The sequence below is a fragment of the Ctenopharyngodon idella genome, chromosome 7 (genome assembly GCF_019924925.1).
Source record: "Ctenopharyngodon idella isolate HZGC_01 chromosome 7, HZGC01, whole genome shotgun sequence".
Classification (NCBI taxonomy): Eukaryota; Metazoa; Chordata; class Actinopteri; order Cypriniformes; family Xenocyprididae; genus Ctenopharyngodon; species Ctenopharyngodon idella.
The window spans coordinates 23,205,327-23,225,197 of NC_067226.1; the positions used below are offsets into that span (position 1 = coordinate 23,205,327).

At 37.1% G+C, this 19,871-nt stretch overlaps 3 protein-coding genes across 3 annotated transcripts; 2 read left to right on the forward strand and 1 right to left on the reverse strand.

Moving 5' to 3' along the window:
- Positions 1–4,730: 4,730 nt before the first annotated feature.
- Positions 4,731–6,185, forward strand: LOC127516568 (histone H2A.Z-like). Its single transcript, XM_051901339.1, is given in 6 exon segments — positions 4,731–4,888; positions 5,181–5,258; positions 5,436–5,480; positions 5,482–5,550; positions 5,630–5,759; positions 5,861–6,185. Coding segments are annotated over 6 exon segments (387 nt in total). The 5' UTR covers positions 4,731–4,885; the 3' UTR covers positions 5,923–6,185.
- Positions 6,186–8,343: 2,158 nt separating this feature from the next.
- Positions 8,344–13,978, forward strand: LOC127515658 (G protein pathway suppressor 2-like). Its single transcript, XM_051899539.1, has 11 exons — positions 8,344–8,565; positions 8,683–8,800; positions 8,981–9,090; positions 9,261–9,373; positions 9,688–9,767; positions 9,919–9,998; positions 10,181–10,355; positions 10,465–10,548; positions 11,580–11,656; positions 11,785–11,880; positions 12,438–13,978. Exons 2-11 carry the CDS (start codon positions 8,707–8,709, stop codon positions 12,534–12,536), a joined length of 1,008 nt encoding a protein of 335 aa, XP_051755499.1. The 5' UTR covers positions 8,344–8,565; positions 8,683–8,706; the 3' UTR covers positions 12,537–13,978.
- LOC127515660 (eukaryotic translation initiation factor 5A-1) lies at positions 12,855–19,414 on the reverse strand. Its single transcript, XM_051899543.1, has 6 exons — positions 19,057–19,414; positions 16,280–16,454; positions 15,777–15,881; positions 15,559–15,690; positions 15,385–15,457; positions 12,855–14,314 (listed from the first exon to the last, which is right to left on the reverse strand). The coding sequence occupies exons 2-5, from the start codon at positions 16,445–16,447 to the stop codon at positions 15,395–15,397; spliced, it is 468 nt and encodes a 155-aa protein (XP_051755503.1). The 5' UTR covers positions 16,448–16,454; positions 19,057–19,414; the 3' UTR covers positions 12,855–14,314; positions 15,385–15,394.
- Positions 19,415–19,871: the final 457 nt, after the last annotated feature.

The window sequence follows — 19,871 nt, forward strand, 5'->3', positions numbered from 1 at the left end:
CACTAGCCCTAAGTGGGCCCATAAAGGGCCAGTGCAGGCTTGTTTGCAGGGACTTTAACTTATAAGTAGCTTGTAGCTTATCAGGCTACAGTTTCAGAGTAGCTTCCCCAAACACTGCTCCTTACACATAGCTTAAGCAGTGTCCGGTAGTTTCTCAGATGTGTCAGGCAAATTGTTAGCTTTGGCATTAGTTCCGGTGACTTGGTCGTCAGCATTCTTGACTTTATTAGAGGCACTCAGCTTCGGCATTATCGAATCGTAACAAGAGTTATGTTGAATGAGGAAAGTAGACACACTTTAATGGCCCACAGCTAAATAAAACATGGTAAAAAAATAACTTTGTCAAGACCTCCGAGAGGAGCCCTGAACAAACACATCTATACCTCAGACATGCCCACTAGCACCCCCAAATCCAACTTTTAAACGTCTCATGCCAATGCCAAATTGACGTCAAACAGTGGCATCTTCTAAATGTCTCATGTCAACGTCATATTGATGCCAAAACGACATTTACAACAAAAGCCACAAGAACAGCTTAATGGTTCAGTATGTTACCTAGGACGAGGTCGTTTGGACCTTAAAAAAACAAACAAAAAAAAAACAACAAAAAAAACGTAATGATGTTATAACTTAATGTTGTGTGAACCATAGGTGAACTTGACATTTGAGCTAGGGGGCCATGTGACTCATAGGATCTATACCGGAAGACAGTGACAGAGGCATAATTTAGAGGAAAATTAATAGCCATTACCATTCTTGAAGATGCTCTTGAGGCAACAGGGAGTCACAGGTGAGCCTGTAGATGAAGTCCTACTCCAGTCCTCTCATCTGAAGTAGAGGAAAGAGTTTCCATGAACTTAAACTTAACAATGTCATATACTGTCTTTTCCTCAAATAAAGCAATTCATTAGCTTCAGAAGACTTGGAATATAATGCACTGAACCTGTGTGGTGCTTTTTTGTCCTTTTTTAAACTTGACAGTATACAACCATAATGCACAGTATCAAATTTGGATCTGTCCCATACTGACGCAAGAATTCATTCTGCACGACCATCACAGTGAATTATGGATATTCTCTGCACAGTGGTTGTACACTCGTTATTGCGGTGCGACATTATGCATAAGTTATTTGGAAAGTATCATGTAGACACACACAGACATAAAGAATCAAAGTATGAACCTCAACAATGGTGACAAAATTTTCAGATAAACAGACCAACTCTGAACATCACAAAAAAGCTTTTTATCGATTGTCACCATTGTTGAGGTTCATACACTGATTCTTGATGTTTGTTTGAGCCTAAGAGACACAGCTAAAAACACTTTCTATATAATGAATAAAACAGCATACCTGTTTTTTAATCTGATAACTTCATAAAATCACAAGGCTAATGTAAATAACACAAAACTAACAGCTAACATGCTCAGAAATAAAACTCTAGATGAGAACAATGAATCAGATCACTGTTTGATGGCTGAATTTTCATCAATAAGTAACCAACTTCATCTGACCAGAATTTGCCTCACAATTTTTGCTATAACAAATGTGTTTCAGAAAACCCAGTTAAAGCAGCCCAAGAAAAACTGATGTTGAAATGTCAAAGGTCAAGAGCCAGACTAAAGCAAACGATTACCTCCATAATGGTGACTTCAAACTTTATTACTTTCAATAAAACATCAACATCTATACCTCTGTTCATTCTCATTTTGTATGAAAGAAATAAAGTCAAACTGGATTGTAATAAGTGGAGAGGCTAAGATCTAGACAGATATGTTAGTGTTTAATTTTCTGTTGCTGCCAGTCATGTGACAGTGTTTTCAGCTTATTTAAATAAGGAGATTTTACTTTAATTTTCAGGTTTTTGGTTGGCACCCTGTGCTGTCAATCATTTGACCATTTTTTTTTATGTGAAGGTGTTTGATCATAATAATTCAGGAAATACCTGTAAAATAACAGTGTTTTTCAGCTTATTTAAATAAGGAGATTTTACTTTGATTTTGTGTTTTTTGTTTGGCAGCCATTGCTGCCAGTCATTTGACCGTTTTATCAACTGTTTTGTTATTGTATAATTTATTATTCTTGTAATTTTACATACATTTGTATGTAATTTAAGAAAACAGAAAAATACTGTGCAAAAATACAGTAATTTTTCTGTATAAAAAAAATGTGAATTACTGTAATTTGTCATTAATGTCATGACTCATAATAATTAAAATAATAGCTGAGTTGTTGATTTAGAGATAATTTTACAGAGTTTTGACTACAATTTAAATAATAGAAAACAACCTGAAAAAAATCACAGTTATTTTCTGTAAAATTAGGATTTTTTTTTTTTTTTTTTTTTTTTTTACAGCGTAGGCAAAAAACGGTATGTGACAAAAGAAGTATATCCAAATTCATAGCACTCAAAAAAGAGTAAGCAAAAAGTACCCGGATGACCTACTTCTTCCGGAGAGATTCTGAAGTGTGTATTTGATAGACACTTTACTATCCCATGAGGCCACAACAGCCAGGGTTTTTTGAGGGGTCTGTAGTGAGTATACTGTGATTTTTCCTTTTTTCCCTCCCAGCCTCATACTCCTGTCCCATAGCGACACCCCATAAGCACCACCACACTAATGCATAGTATGCATCTGATCTAAGCTACATGTAATTGAGAGCATTCTGAAAGACTGCTTATGTGTGTGTTATCAACATGTCAATTTATTATAAGCAACACAAGACTTTAACAGCCAATGACATTTACTGCTGTAGAGACTGGACTGATTTTCTACTATTTAGTGTCAATCCATCTAACTCAGCCAGTTAAGATGTACATTTAGCCTTAGATATTATATGAATATGGTCCCTGGATCATAGGTTTTATCAGCTGGCAATTTTCATTGCACATTTAAGAGTGCAAGTTGCAACCATTATTAACAATAATGTAAAGATGAGGCTTGTCAGTATGTCACAATATCACCATTGGACTCTGTTTTGCACCATTTCCTGCCAGTCTGTCATCATAGTTATGCATTTCGATTCATAAGCTTGCAATTCGAGTCAATATCAGTTATTTTGGATATATCAGGTATAGGCTACAGTACATGGCAAATTTTCTCAAGAAAAAAAATCTTAACTAATGCAATGGGAATCAGTTGGTACTACATTAATATTGAAGGTTAAATTAACCAATTTGTTTACAAACTTAAATTACACTAAAGGAATTTTTCATAATAATAAAGTTATAATAGGCCTACTAACTTTAAAATTATTTCTACTCTAATTCGTTTTTTTGTTTGTTTGTTTGTTTGTTTTTTAAATATAAACATTTAAATGGTGGCTGTCAACTTTATAGATTTATTCAAACATGCATAGGCTATTGAGGAGAAACATTGAAAATGATAATTAATATGTAATATGGTGCATATATTTAGCTAAATGCTCCTCTCTAGAGTTTTTCTAGCTGACTAACGTGTTTATGTTCACTGAATATGTTTGTTCAGAGGTAAATGTGACGTTACGTTTGTTTGTTTGTTTGTTTACTAGCTTTTTTATTACCGTCTTTCCGTGGCTGAACACTGAGTAAGCTATTACACGAGACATGATATGGATTTTGGTAAGTTGTTCTGTATCTTTTAACATACCTTTAGGTGTTCATTCATGTTTATTTCGCGTTGTAACTGGTATTAAAGCGGAGGAGAGGGTCAGTTCACGAGCGCGTCAGGCTGCCGCTTCTCTTCAACTGAGGCTACAGCGAGCTGTACGACACATCAAAGAGCTCCAAATCCGTATCCTCGCGCTTTTTTAAGTGGATATACGGAAATCCTTGAACTTTTCTAGAGGGTATAAGGCATGTACCTGCGTGTCACGTAGACTGGGGGGATCCCCCTAGGGAGAAATCGCGGGGGGCCCCACGCAATTGCGTGCTTTGCATGGTGGGTAAACACGCTACTGTTTGCGACTAAAGGCTACTTAAACTAATCATTACGATAACAAATGCACACTTTATGTAAAATACCAGGGACTGCTTGAGGAACGAATGATTATAATCGTGTATTTATTTGGTTTAATGTTTTATCTCTCTCTTCCCTGTGCCTTTGTTGATACCGGACTAATGCATCCGCATATCTGCCACACACTCCGGTAAACTCGTATAACTCATAACTCTTGTTTTCTTCTCATGAGCTCCCTCTGTTGCTCTGGCTGAAAGGATAACAGTATAGGGAGACTGCTCAAACGTCCTCGGATTGCAATCATCGCATAATTTCGAGTAAAATAAATAGAAATGCTCAGAAATGTGACGCAAACGTATGACGGAGTGTGGACCAGAGTTTTACCCATACATATTTAAAAAAAAAAAAAAAATTACATAAAACAAAAAATTTACCAAAACTATTTAAGGCTAAATTCTCTTAATCAGCTCTCTTTCTTTCAATTGAGTAGAGTCAGTAGATTCCATAAGTAATTGCATTCTTTAGATTTAATTCTTCCACTCCCATTTTCTGAGTTTCCTTTTCAATGTTTCTCTTTAGCATATTGTTGGCAGTAACTTACAATGCATACCGTCTGTTGCAGTATTCTGTTGCAACAATTAACAGAAAAATCAAATAGAAAGTATGAAACTGCCCGCGTTGTTATGAGAACTACAATACCCGGCAAAACAAAGCCTTATAGCATTGCCTCTTTTGTGTGAGAGTTGCAAAATCCGCAATGTAACTGGTCAATGCGTGTGCCAAACAACAGAATACGAGAGGTGATTGGCTAGTTCACAAGCCAAAAGTCCCGGATGTAGACACGAGCTATATTTAACACAGAGAAGGCGCGTAACTCAGTTTGAATTGGGTGAGGAACTGTGTGTTCGCGGCGCTCAGCTGTAGTAACCGTCATTTGCAAATTATAAAATGGTAAGTATTTTTTTCTGTGTCGTATTTATTTTATGCACACGTCTTTTTTGGAAAGCTGCATAACAGGTTTGAAGTACGTTTGGAATTATTTTCCCGGTCTTTGTTTAATAATATTATGTGGCTAGTTAGCTTAGCTCCTGTGCTAACTGGCGTCGTGTAAACACGAGCGCGAACCAAGTGAATCCGAAAACTACCGATTTTTAAATATGGTCATGTTCGTAATGCAAAGGGTTTAAACACTTCAGTTAACGCTTATAACACGATGAGTGACTATGGTGCTGTTTGGTTTCAGGCTGGAGGTAAAGCAGGAAAAGACTCCGGGAAGGCGAAAGCGAAGGCTGTTTCGCGCTCACAAAGGGCTGGACTGCAGGTCAGACCCGCCGTAATGAACAAAGGCCCTTGATTGAAGTGAATTCATAAAACACAATATGTTTTGCTTATGACTATTGTTTGGGCGGTAAACTATTTTATTTTACGTAACTTAACATACTCTGCGCCTTGTTTTTGTCTATTCGTTGACTCTTTCGTCACTCTTCTTCATCTTCAGTTTCCAGTGGGTCGTATTCACAGGCACCTGAAGTCCAGGACCACCTAGTCACGGGCGCGTTGGAGCCACTGCAGCAGTGTACAGCGCAGCTATTCTAGAGTATTTGACTGCCGAGGTGAGTACCATTTAAGAGAGACTGCATTGAGCTGAGACTTCTCAAACCTGTTATTTAACATGCCTGTTTTCATATTAAGGTACTCGAGCTGGCAGGAAATGCGTCTAAAGATCTGAAGGTGAAGAGAATCACCCCGCGCCACTTGCAGCTGGCTATCAGAGGTGATGAGGAGTTGGACTCCCTCATTAAAGCGACTATTGCTGGTGGTGGTAAGTTCTAATTCAACTGTCAAGTTTTTTTAAATTCGTGTTTTGTCATTTGTGTTCTAATCCCTTTTTTTTCTGCCTCTTTCCCACCCCCCACCTTGTAGGTGTTATACCCCACATTCATAAGTCCCTTATTGGGAAGAAGGGACAACAGAAGACTGTGTAAACAATGTTGTTGTCTCAGGACATGAAAGTGTTCACAAATGTTTTGTTTGACCTGTAGACTAGAATTTTAAAACTTTATATTGTCTGTCTTTGCATTTACTCATTTCTGGGGTATTTTTTTCAAACATGGCTTCAGAGAAGCTTTTTTTTTTTCTTTCTTTTGATGTTTGGCTAGTCTTGTGTACACTTTTTAATTTGCAACTTGGCTTTTGAACTTGTGAAGTTTCAGGATTTTATTTCAATAAAACTCAAAGTGCCAGTCAATATGGTCTAACTCTTTGATTTGAAAAAGCAGTGGAGTCCATTCACAATGTAAAATTCCTCCTGTACTAACTCTTCAAAAAAATCTAAAAGGACATTTGTATAAATAAAGCCATTTAAATCCTTATGCATCCCAGAAGTCAATGCATTTAGAATCTTTATCCAGATGTTCATCCGATGTACTTATGTTCAAGTTGCAAGCAACAGTAGAGGGCAGCATCACATACATGCTCCTTTAATTTGATCCTGACACATAATTATAACAACCACATAAATTTAATGGATACATCTTGAGCGAGATCTATTTTATGTAATGATTTCAGTAAATTACAATAAATTATTTTGAAGCAAAAGTATTATGCATATGCATAAAATATGTAATGCAGGAAAGGGCTTACTACTAAAACGCATACAAATCCCCCTTATCCAAACGAGTAGTCATATAATTGTATTAAATTCTTCCGATGTGATTGGTATGTTTTTAAAATCTGTATAATTATACTTTTTAAATCACTCCGATAGATTTATACATTTTACTTAGTCAAAACCGTGGTAGACTGTAAAAGGAAAAAAAACACTTCCCATATCTATTCATTAATGATTTAAAACGTTTGTGAATCCTTCCCTACAAGTATTTTGTTCTTTACAATTACTCAAAATCTTTGGAAAGATGTTCGTCTTTGTTCAAAATATTTTACAGAATTTTTATTTGTTCTAGGCTATAGATATATTATAACATTATTTTCAATTACTATGTGAAATATATTTAATGATTGTGAATTTTGTAAATTCTTCAGTCCGCAAATGTACCAATTATAATTCCCTTATTGTTGTATGAAAAAAAAAAAACACAATATCAGGACTTGTCAACAGAAAATCACTAAAAACTTGCTAAATTTGATATTCATTGTCATCTAACTTATCTCTGGAACGACCTTTTATTTCGTTTTTGTAATATTACTCAGCATGTTTACAAAATAAGTAAAAAATAAGAAATACGTCAAAAAATAATGTTTTGTGATTTTTCATTGTTTGATATAATTTTGATGATATGGACAAGGCTTTTCTACGCGACCAGTGCCAAAGAGTATAGAACCCAAGAGGCGAAACTCTGATGCTTTTTGGGTAACAGCCACTAGGTGTCGCTTCGGTAGCGCGGCAGCCATTTTGGGGTGAAAATGCCAACTGGACAACAGAATCCATCACATCTTACGCACCCAAAATCGGCGAATCTCACAGCCAAATCAGGAACGCAATAGAAAATTTCTCAAATTCAGTAAATTTTATGACACCTACAGTAAATGTTGTATTGTCGTAGCCTATATATGTTTTATGTGATCAGTTGTGGAATCCAACCATTACACATCTGAGGTAACGCAGTAAGCCTACTTTATTGAGTATTTCCATTTTATGCAACTTTACATATTTACTATTAATAGTAGGCTAAATTAATAAGTAATAACGTTAAGATCATCATGTTTGTAGCTTGATCCAGAAGATTAAAGTGGAGTAAATTACTCCACTAGGTCTGAAATATATACGTTTTAATCCCCTGGATTAAGCTACAACATGATTTTATAGAACATGATGCATTGCTATGTTCCCACTTTTGGACACAGTGGCTGTGTTTTATTGTTTACATATAGTCTTGCTTTAATGGACATTAATATAAGACAACACTGCAAAAAATAGTTTACTGTCAAGCTGTTATATTCTGCTATATATTTATTGTCCTACATTCCCAATTTTTCTGATGCATGTCCTTAATTTAATTTCATATGTTGGTATTAATTCAGTGTTTATAATGCTAATACTTGAACTTCAAATAATTTCAACCCAAACTGACTGGGTTTCTAGAGAGCAAAGGTTTTTTTGGAGAAAAAAAAGTGGAAGACTTAAAGTCTGTATAATAAACAGTTAAAAGGATTTGATGATCACTAACGTTATTCTGTATTGTCATCATTCAGGTTTGCAGCTAATTTCAGCTTTAATGTACGTTTTTTTGTTTGTTTTTTTAACAAAGCAGCTGATATTGCCATAGAAACTAGTGGACTGCCGAGTCGCTTTCACCCCAAAATGGCGGAAACGCAGGGCTGCTGCTGGGGGCCAGTGTTGGATTGAAACGTTCTATTGACTTTCGCTTCTTGTCAGTAGTGTATATTCTTTGCCAGTGCTGCGTTCAAACACTGAACCGGAAAAGAAGCGGGTCATGTGACATTTTAAACCGGAACTGAATAGTAAAAACAATATAGTGGTTTAACTCTGGGTTTAACACGAATCACGGCGCACATAAATATTATTTAGTGTATTTTTTTCTCAAGTGCTGAGAGATTTCTAAAGAACACAAAGGAAAACATTGCAGAAAACGTGCAGCAATACGAAGGTAAGTTAATTCTATAGAGAGGCACGTTTGCTATTTGTCATAGTTTTCGATGAAGCGCCCAGTATGTTACATAAACAAAAAACAAACGTTTATATATTAAGACGTGTGTGTTTTCAGCTGGCTCCTCCACTGTCTGTCACGATGCCCGCTCTACTGGAGAGACCAAAGCTGTCCAATGCGATGGCTAGAGCCCTGCATAAACATATCATGAAAGAGAGAGAGAGGAAAAGACAAGGTACACGTGTGTTTCCAATCTAGAGCAAAAGAGTAAATAAACATTTATAAATAAAAGAAAACACAGTGTATTGAATAGCACACCAGAATTTGGGTCCTTATTACATTAATGGCAACAGATTCAGTTCATTATTAATTGTTTTTAAAAAATGGTTTGTATATTCACTCTGTCATACTGTAGAGGAGGAAGAAGTGGATAAGATGATGGAACAGAAAATGAAAGAGGAGGAGGAAAGGAAACGAACAAAAGAAATTGAGGAACGAATGTCTTTGGAAGAGACTAAAGAGCAGGTGTGTACAGCAACTATCTCCTCACTATGAGGCAGTGGGTCCATTATACTGAAAAAAAATTCATTTCAAGCCCTTTAAACGAAAAGGCCTGCAGAAGCACTGAAGTGTGATGTGTTCCTCGTGGATCTACTGATTCCAGTATGTTTATTAAGGTATTTATTGTTTGTTAGGTTCAAAAAATGGGTGAAAAATTGCAGGTGTTGCAAGAGGAGAAACATCAGCTCTTTTTACAGCTTAAAAAAGTCCTTCATGAGGAGGAAAAGCGTCGCAGAAAGGAGCAAAGGTAAGTGACATTTCTCTCTTTAAAAAAATTAAAAATGTCTTGACTATTTAGCTATCGTGTTCCTTGTTATCTCAATCATGCACTTGTACATTTTACATTGACCCTCCCCTTTGTTCAGGGACTCATCATTCCATTACTTTACATCAAGTGTCTGTGAAACAGTGTCTCAATTGTTGCATCTTTTTATGTTCATTTACTAGGAATAAAAGCAGTTGAAAGTGAGAGAATGTTTCTTTTTTGCTGAGTTTATATTTTCTAGATAAATAGCGTAATTATCAAGTCAAGTGTATATAAATTTGTTCATTTATTTTCAGTGATATTACAACACTGCCTTCAGCCAGTTATCAGTCCAACTTACCTCTTCACTCAGGACAGCATCTACTCAGCATACAAGGTGACATATTGAAAGGCTGCAAAACCATATTGACTTTGGATTATTTTGAAGGAAATATTAGTAGACATTAGTACAACAAAACACAATTTTGTTCTCTTACTCAGACCATACCACTATACTGTGCTTAAAATGCTAATTTTGTGTGTTTAAGGAAGTCCAGTGAGTCACAATAGAGCCAGTGCTTTGTTGGGGGAGCGCAGTAAACAGTTGTTTCAGACACCTCTGATGCCTGTAAGTAAATAAATCTTGGTAAGATTTGTGTTGTTGTATTCAGTGAGGTGTTCCAGCAACCATTTGTCACTAACAATAGCATCTTTGAAAAACTTAATTTTTTTTTTTTTTTTTTTGCTGTAATGACAATTTTATGGGTCATATCTGGCACACACTTATCCATAAAGTTTTGTCTTGTCTAGGGCCATCAATTCTCCAGTCAGCCAGGTTTCCTCCCTGGTTCCTCGGAGCATGGGCAGTTCTCAAGTAGCGCTGCGGTCCATGAGCCATTTGCTGTCACCCAGGCCCAGCACCACACCTCTTACGGACATGCTGCTTCTGTGCCCATCAGCTTTGCAGGCACCACCCAGATCAGAAGTAACAATAAAACCTGATCTTTGCTATATTTTATTTAGATAATATTTGTGTGCTTGTAGAGAATTGGACTTGGTGAGTTTCCCTCCCTTAACATTTTCTATCTGTGTAGGCGCATCACCTTTCCAGAGCATGCCATTCCTGCCCCACCAGCCTCAGGGTTATGCTGTCCACAGCCATTTCACTGCCCAGCCAGGTAAGAAGCCGCCTCATGTGAATATTTTTTTTTTCCCCATAACATTCATTGCACTGATCTTAAAGGGTTAGTTCACCCAAAAAATGAAAATTCTGTCATTTATTACTCACCCTCATGTCGTTCCAAACCTGTAAGACTTTCGTTCATCTTCGGAACACAAATCTGAGAGCTTTCTGTTCCATTGACAGCTACAAAACTGAAACTTTGATGCCTTAAAAAGTTCATAAAGAGATTGTAAAACTAATCCATATTAATCGAGTGGTTTAGTCCAAATTTTCTGAAGAGACCCAATTGCTTTATATGATGAACAGATTCAATTTAGGCTTTAATTCACATAAACATTGATCAGCGAACTTAAACAGAAGCTCAAACTAACCTTCCTGACATGAGAACAAAACTCTTCCGGAAGCTCAAGTGTGCTGCGAAACACACGAGAATGAACCTCATTGGTTCTTGCACGTCATGCGAACATGCTTGAGCTTCCGTTGGTTTACCACAACTGATGTTTGAGTTGATGAATGTTTATTTGAATAAAAGCCTAAATTCAATTTGTTCAACATGAACAGCAATCGTTTCTCTTCAGAAAATTTGACTAAACTGCTCAATTCATATGGATTAGTTTTATGATCTCTTTATGAACTTTTTGAAGCGTCAAAGTTTCAGTTGGCTAGCTGTCTATGGAGGGCCAGAAATCTCTCAGACTTCATCAAAAAGCTCTTCATTTGCATTTCGAAGATGAACGAATGTCTTACAGGTTTGGAATGACATGAGAGGGAGTAATTAATGACAGAATTGTCATTTTTGGGTGAACTAACCATTTAATTCATCTCTTCCTTAAAAACATTTGTGCTTCACTTTACGTCAGCTATTCTTCTCTCTTTCGGCTAGAGATATGCCATGCAGATTAGTATTGTGCTGTTTTTACTAGATAAAGTTCCTTCATTAATGTGTCATTGGAAACATTACACCGAGGATTAATAAACTTTTTGTTTGTTTGTTTTGGTCCATCATTCCTCCATTGATCTTCACAGGATTTATCCCTAGTGCTAGTATCCCCCTTCAGAAACAGCTTGAACACGCCAATCAGCAGTCTGGCTTTACTGACTCTGTAAGTACTTACTGAGACTCATTTGTTAAATATTGGGTAGTTGCAATCTTCCATGAGAAAATGTATTGTATATATGCATGTGCTTATAATAAATTTGTTATTTTGTGTGTGTGTGTTGTCATTATTAGGCTGCTCTTAGACCCATGCATCCACAGGCTTTACATGTGAGTGCAGCTGGTCTGATGTCCACTCCATCCATGGCTGTCCAGATCCCTACTGCCAAGGTGAGCTCACTAACCTGCATTGAACCCCTCTGAATGCCCAGAATTATATCAAAAAGGTCATCAACATGGATTTTTTTTTATCTTGATCCCAAGTGTTTAAGAATATTCTTTTTAAATAACTGTCAGTTGTTTTATCAATAGTTTTTCGACCATTTACCACATGCTTTTGAGCAACAGTGTACTCTATATACAGATATACTGAGAAGACAAAATAACGTCTGTAAAAACACATGGGGGAAATAGGCACAGTTGTAATTGAAATTGATACATCTCATAGTCGATGATGTGAGCACCTGAATATTGTTAGTTGCTACTTTTAAACTATTGATTTTTATTTATTTTTACCATTGCATCACCTCATAACTTGAACCTTCAATCCACACCTCTTCTTTTGTATCCTCAATATTAAAAGATGTTCTTTGTTAATTAAAAAAAATTGATATATAGTATAATAGATGTGCTAAGGATAAACATGTTTCTTTTTCATTTTATTGACAGTCTTTTAGTAGCTGTTTTATACAAAATAGATTGACTTTATTTAATTTATGATGTTTCAGGCTCCATTCCAGAGTTCATCTCAGCAAGCATCACGTCACGCCTTCGTCCCTCACGCTCAAGCTGGACAGAGATTCTTCCACCATGGAAAACCACATTAACTAATAAAAGTATGACCACGACAAGGTGCCAGGTTACAAAAAACTCTATTGAAACTAAGTCAGTTTGAATTTGCTTTTTTAACATTTGTAATACATGTTCCATGCAGTAAATATAGTTGGATTAAATCATTATTGATATTAAACAATAAAGAATGGATTTACACTCGACGAATCTATGAAAAGATTTGATGTTGGCTAAGTTATGATGTTAAAAGAGCAAGGAGGTACTTTACGTCAGAGCATTGATGTCCAGAAAAAGACTGAAAATAAAGAGCAAACAGTTGAATAAGCTACGCTTTCCCTGCAATACCCTTGTGATTTTTTTTTTTTTGATTTTTTTTTTTTTTTACTGAAATCTAACAAGATTTGTCTGTGTATTTTAACTTTATAGTAAGTTTGAAGTGTTAGTAATGCTGTTTAATAGATTTTAGATCTGTAAGATATGTGCTACATTACATGAAGAATACTTTTTCAAATAACTGTTGTTTTGTCTTTTAATACCTTTTTTCTTGGAGTTTGCCAGCAGCAGTTATGCCACTGTGGTCAATATATTACACCACGAACGAGCTAAAACACATCACAAATTGAAATAAAAACATGATTTATATGTGCTCTTTTTTAATATTGGCTGGGTTGTCTTGCTAGAATACAAATTTCTGTTTATTCCATTTTATTTTTGAATCACAATCTCGCAAAACAAAAACTTAACATTACTCATACTGTAGTCAAGTGTAATGTACATGAGTCAATCTGGCCTACATAGGACACAATTGATTTTAAAGGGGACAATTAACTTTTTTTTTTTCCCCCTCTCTCAAATATCATCCAACCCTCAAACTTAAAAGAATTGGGGTACTTGTTTCTTTGTCTGTCAAGCGTGAACAGAAAGCATTAAGCAAACCATTATAGGCCAAGACTGAGTACATTACAGGCAGAAGTTTGTGTTTATTTCAACAAGAGATCTAAGGCTTATGGCACCTCCTTCCACCTCACAGCATACTCAAACAGCAAATACTTGGGAAATCTTGATAAAATGGTGTTGCTGGCTTCCTGCATGTTATCGGTCTCATTCTTAGCGTATTTTTATATTTTTGGAACGGGGTGGCGCTAAAAGTGATCCGAAGTCTTCCTGCATCCATCAGTTCACCAGCTTGTGTGATACTGTCACTTCCTGCCTAAGGGTATTTTGCTTAAAGCTACTGGAAGATAAAAGGGAAGTTAAGCAGAACACTTGGTCCTGTGATACAAAACTGCATCCTATTACACATATCATTGCCTTTGTATATGTCCTTCACTGGAGATTCTGCGCTTGAATGTTTTTCACTTCCCCTCTGCACTGTAATTGCTCATAAATAAAATGAACCACATAATGGACCTCTTATAGCTATTTGCTACTGTGATTTAAGATAGCAAAGAACATATTAGGGGTAGTTATCTTTTTTTTTTTTTAAAAAAGTGTCAACAAGGGTACACTCATACTATTAAATAGTTATGAGGTGCCCTTCTCAAAAAAAATAAATAAAAAATAAATAAATTCCCCAGCCCTGCCATACATCTTTATGGTGCTTTAGTCCACTGTCCATGAATTCCACAAGAATTAAAATTTTGTTTGGAACATTTTGATTATTAAATTTATTTCCTAGTTTTTAACCTACAGATGGGCTATAAAGTACAGAAAGAGAGAGAGGGAGAAATAAAGAAAGAATGAAAAAGGAGGGAGGATAGCATTGCTGAGGTCTAATTCTCTCCTATCCAGGTCCAGTGAATCTTGTCAACCCCTGGGAGAAAGGAAGAGAGAAGTACAAGCAAGAGTGAGTGAGGAAAGAGAGTGATAAAAGTAAAATAAGCAATGAAGTAGAAAAACATGAAAGGTAAAGGTAAGTCCATATCCACACGAGTATGAACAAGTCAAACTGTAAAAGGTTTACAACTGTCCAAAACGAGTTCAATTTAAATGTAGATGGAGTGTCTACAATAGCAAATGTGCTCTCCATTACTGAACAGAGTCTGAAATACTTGCTTGGATATCTGTCAGTTCATTTTAAAGGCCAAAGTCAAAGTGCACAATAATCACTTTATCACTTGCACCCATAACAGCAGATATGGGTGATATTAACACAATGGTCATTTATGATGCTTCTTAAAAAGCTATTTTACAATACATCATGTTTGGTTATACATCAGACAAAATATTAGTAGCTGATAGTGTAAAACACAAAATGAAATTCCAAAAACATAATTCTATTTACATCTCAGTCATTTCTTTTACATAGCAGACACAGATCAAAGTAGTTCTACATCTCAGTGTTATTTAAAAGTGCATTTGCCAGTATGCAAACAGCAAAGTATTATATGTAAAGAAAGCTTATGCTGTCAAACCTTTTTAAATAAGTTATTAAACATCCTGGGTCAATTTCTGGACACTGATCACATCTAATTTTGGACAAGGACAAAAAAAAATTTTTTAAATCAGTCCATTTCTAAGCCTAACCACTACCGAACAATTATCCCGCATTCAGTGTCTGGAAGAGATATGAAACGAGCTTAATAATGTACATCATGGAAGTCATCAGGCATCAATCATTTGGAGATATTCAGTCTTTCACTTAATTTCAGTTTACAGCCTCTTATTTCTTTCTTCTGTGTGGCAAGTTTCAGGCACGTTTGCTTATTCGTGCGTCCGTGTAAAGGTTTGATAGTTGACATAATTAGAAAGTTTGTTTTACTGTTTCAAGTTATGGTAAACATTTAAATAAGTGCTTTGCTGCAAACACACTGGAGAGGCACAGTTGCTCCAGGCCTAGTCAGCTGGTAAGCATGCGCACACAGCAGCGAGAGCTCCATATACCTGCTGTGTTTTATTTAGCCATGGCTTTGATGGCTACTGCAGCCTCCTCATTCATAGCAGACAGGACAGTGATCTGGAAAGAAACACGAAGAGGTTCTACTGTAAACCATTAACATTCAAATAGGAAGATATGCTCAGTGACATTTGAAGGGTGGCTGCTTTAACAACACTTACCAGGATTTCCTCACCAGCATCGAACTTGCTTTCTATCTCTTTGCCTAGGTCTCCCTCTGGCATTTTCAGGTCTTCTCTGACCTCACCGCTGTCCTGGAGCAGAGACAGGTAGCCATCCTGTATGCCAATAAGCTGAAAAGTGGAAAAACAGAAATTTGTGAAACACTGTATTATTTACTTCTACAGTATAACTGTGTCCAATACCGCTAGTCACATACCTGGTAGTCCATTCTTTTGATGTTAGGGACGTCCATGTTGTGGGTTGAGGGACAGATATCCTCATACTTTTTGCCAGAGAAGATGTCAATGCCCACCATGTGAACCTTTGAACAAAATAAAGTTAAGTGTGGGGTTTACTTTACCATTGTCCATTCAAAATCATCAAACTACATTTCATTTGCTTCATACCCACACATTTTGTGAATGAATGGCCTCCCTTTCAGCTGCACCTTATTCATTATTCATAAAGACTCAGATAAAGGGACTTCTGGAACTCCATTACTTTGCAAAACAAACACTCATCCACACACAATCCATGTAGCTGAGCAGTTAACATCAACGCTATGATTGCTAAATAAATTTGTTTTCTGTGTGATGTACTTTTCAAATAAAAATTAATGTTATTGGATTTAAAGTAAGTAAAAGAAAATTCTTTAAATTAGTCTGGCTCAGTTGTGAACTAGCTAAATTTTTTCTGCTTTGTCACAAGACCATCACTCACCTTGGCGTGTCCATGTTTACCGGTCTTAGATGTGGACATCTCCACAATCTTGCATGGTCGACCCTTTAGAACCACAAAACCATTTTTGCGCAGAGCAGAGCACTGCATGGGGTAGGTAACAGAAGCACCGGCATCGCCTGTTGTGAAGTCCAGGTCAGCATCCGCCATGTCTTTTCTAAAGATTAATGAGCCAGAATTACATTGGTTAATATCAATACGCATAAGTCAACTTAGAGAATGATGATTTGTTACATCTGAGAAAAACGCTAATGATGGTTTGGTACAAAAGGCAAGACCTATCTTGCTATTCTTGAATTAAATCCCAAACAGACCAATATAAAAAAATCTTTCATCAAAATGAACTTGTTCATCCCCTGAAACAACTTTCCCTTTTTCCGCTAACATCACTTGGGGCTATAATAGGCAAATAGCTACTTAGGTGAGTTTTTTTTTGTTTGTTTGTTTGTTTAGCAAACTCAATCTGGTTCCATTCTGTTTTACTCTGAAATTTACCAAATTATGGAAGTAAAATTAACTGCAACCGTGACAAACTTTTATGAGGATATCTGTCCCTCAAACCACAGTATGGCCTGCCCCCTATTAGCCGACTAAACGTTAATTGACGAGACGAAGCTTAGTCGACCTAAATTTTATTAGCCGGTTAGCCACAGAAAAAAACTACACAGGAAGTGGTGAAGTCACGCAGTCCTTGGCGGACAGATCATTAACGGCGGGTCCTTGTGGTAATTACAGTATGTCGGGCAGGAAAATCAAACGTTCGCCTATTATCCATCGACCTCAAATTTTGCTTATCATTTGAAACACGCAAGTAATAACTTTACTTGGCTGCTCGCTCAAACGTTAACCTAGATAAATGTGCGCTATTATTAGGCAGATATCCAAGTGTTTGTGTGGAGTGTGGAAGCTAAAGTGACAAGGAGGCACGATCGCTTGCATTTTTTCCTGACAACAGCGGAAACAACTTAAAATACTCTGCAATTTTTGGTCATACAGATAAGAGTAATACATAATTCGATTCGAACCAATTCAAAAAACAAATACTCTCCGATTATGTATAATCCATATGAAAAGTACATTTCTCTCTATAGGCGCATTCACTATACTGCGGAGATGGCGAGGCAGCATTGTCAACTTCATCTTTGCAGCAGACACTGACTCAGAAAACACAAGTTTATTAATTAATAAATAATTAAGATGTCTCTTTTGCAATTTTTTCCTGACACTTTCATAATAATTGCTTTTGCCAATACTTTGCAGCAAGCTTTATGTGCGCTTGATCGTGGAATAGGTTATATTACACCTATATTAAAGGCTTATTATGGTTTAGTATTCTCCCCAGTATATATTTTAAGTAATTAATATAAACTTAAACGAACGACTATTAGTCGACTAGAACAATGTTTAGTCAGGGCACCGGGATGTAGACATGTACAGATTACATTTGAAAATAGAATAAATGACAATTACTGTATCCAAAAAAAAAAAAGTGTACATTAAAATCAGTGCAACAGATACAACCAAGCTTTATAAATGCTTATATATATTGCAATGTGCCACATTATCTTTATTTTTTAATTATTAATTTTAATTATCTTTTAACAAATGAAAATCTAATTTAAATCAATTAACTGTGGTCTCATGGATCACTGGGTTTGCAGAAGCAAGCTATATAAGGCAACAAGAACATGGCACCTGTTAACTGAACTAATGACATGTCTGATTATTGTAAATATGTAATTACCCCTAAATAATATTTGTCAACACTGACAATTGCCATTAAACATCTAAAAAAACACAACATTTGCGTAACTTACTGTGCAATGGTGGTCTGCAAGTATTCACGTGGGAAGGGCCCAAACGTCAAGTCATGCTGCGAGATACGCTGCCCATATCTCACTAGCATGCACAATGTCGATGCATAAAACCATTTTTCACCCCACATACAAAATGCTAAAACATCCGATTTCGACTTTCAAACAGATAACATAATTTGAATAATTACTGCGCTTCATAAGTCTAGTCAGTTGCACATGTAGCGGACGTAATCCACGCAACTCGCCGCTATCGCACTCTTGCATTGTGACACATTTTACAGGGAATAAGAGCCGTATGTGTTTGAACAATGAAAGTTGGGCCGCTTTCATAAGGACACGCGTGTCCTCCAGCCGCAGTGAGCTGGCTGCTATCTGAGGCCTGCTGGATCCGCCACTGCGCACTGATCAGAACCAAAGGCCCGCCGAGCAGCCGCGCTAATCACGGCCAAGCAGGTGCACGTATGTCACCGTTAAACTGCACATGACAGCTCGTGAACCAGATCCACAGACTAACTTTAATGCAGAACGAAACCCTATGCGGCTAACACGAGGTTTCCTATGATGTAAGGTTGAGCTAATCTACGACGCGAGGCGCTGTGGACTCATGCGTCTTGAGTTATGATCAAGTTTTTTTCATCTTTGTCTTCGTGCGGCGGTGAAACTTTGACGCGGATTTTCCTCGTCAAATTCAGTTTAGTTTGTGCATCCAACGCCCAAGTAAGACATGTTGTCGTCATTCAAAATTACTCGCGCACAAGAATGAGTGCACATGTCCTGCGGACACTTAGCCATTTACAAGAGATGCTGTATCTTAAGCTAATTGTTTGCTTTGTTTAGGTGACTGTCAAAAGCGTGAAACAGATGAAGGGTTATCTCGAGGGAGGAGGTTGTTGCTACGCGGGATCACGCCCGTTTGTTTGAATGGGTTAAGCATATACTTACCTGGTTTACAGCCTTGTCCACGCTTTCGGGGCAACCCAACTGGATATCCCTTATTCTTGTCTTCTCTCTCGGATCTGTCTGCCTGATTTGTTGCTATCAGCTGCGCGATGCCTCTTGTGTTTACTCACGCAATTCAGCTATCCTGACGCTGCTGTCATTACAAGCGTTTCGTATCCCCCTCTCAGTTTGAGCAACACGTTTAGTTGGTTGACCCAAAGCGTGAATCCTAAACTCTCTTTTTCTTACCCCCTCTCTCTCTCCCTCCCTCGGTCTCTCTCTCTTGCTCACTCACTCCCAATCCGTACGAAGTCAACCTCATATACCATGAAATGAACCTCAGCCGTTTCCTCTTAACTGCGCCTGCGCGTTCACCCTCGCTCTTTAAATTCTAGGGCGGGTGGGAGCGCCCATGTTGCCATGTCTGCGTGGTTTGTTTGTTTGTTCATTTAAAGTCGCGGGTTGTTTTGTTTTTTGGGCTTGTGGGTGCTTGGTGCCCAGGTATGACTGATCGCAGTTTTCAAATATCCCTGCCTATTCGAGCATGTTCATGTAATTAATTATCGCCATCATTTCTTTCCTCTTAAATCCCAAATATGTAATACACAGGGGGGTGTTCCAGAAAGCAGGTTATGTGACATACCCGGGTATGTTTAAGGGTAAGTAAGCGGATAACTTCAACTTTCGGTTCCAAAAACGGAGGTAATTATCAGGGTATGTTAGTAGCCATAGCAACTTACTCTCTGAACATAACCTGCTCAGGAGCAGGTTCTGTTCCAGGGTTAGTTTACTTTACAGGTGTTCTGCGCATGCGTGCC

Bases quoted from the DNA above. Each gene is read 5' to 3' on its own strand.
- LOC127515660 (XM_051899543.1), bottom strand. From the start codon at position 16,447: ATGGCGGATGCTGACCTGGACTTCACAACAGGCGATGCCGGTGCTTCT. The intron at 15,882-16,279 runs GTGAGTGATGGT...TTTTGTTCAAAG, and splicing joins GTAAACATGGACACGCCAAG to GTTCACATGGTGGGCATTGA. The intron at 15,458-15,558 runs GTAAGTGTTGTT...GTTTCTTTCCAG, and splicing joins ATGCTGGTGAGGAAATCCTG to ATCACTGTCCTGTCTGCTAT.
- LOC127515658 (XM_051899539.1), top strand. From the start codon at position 8,707: ATGCCCGCTCTACTGGAGAGACCAAAGCTGTCCAATGCGATGGCTAGA. The intron at 9,091-9,260 runs GTGTGTACAGCA...ATTGTTTGTTAG, and splicing joins TGGAAGAGACTAAAGAGCAG to GTTCAAAAAATGGGTGAAAA. The intron at 9,374-9,687 runs GTAAGTGACATT...ATTTATTTTCAG, and splicing joins CGTCGCAGAAAGGAGCAAAG to TGATATTACAACACTGCCTT.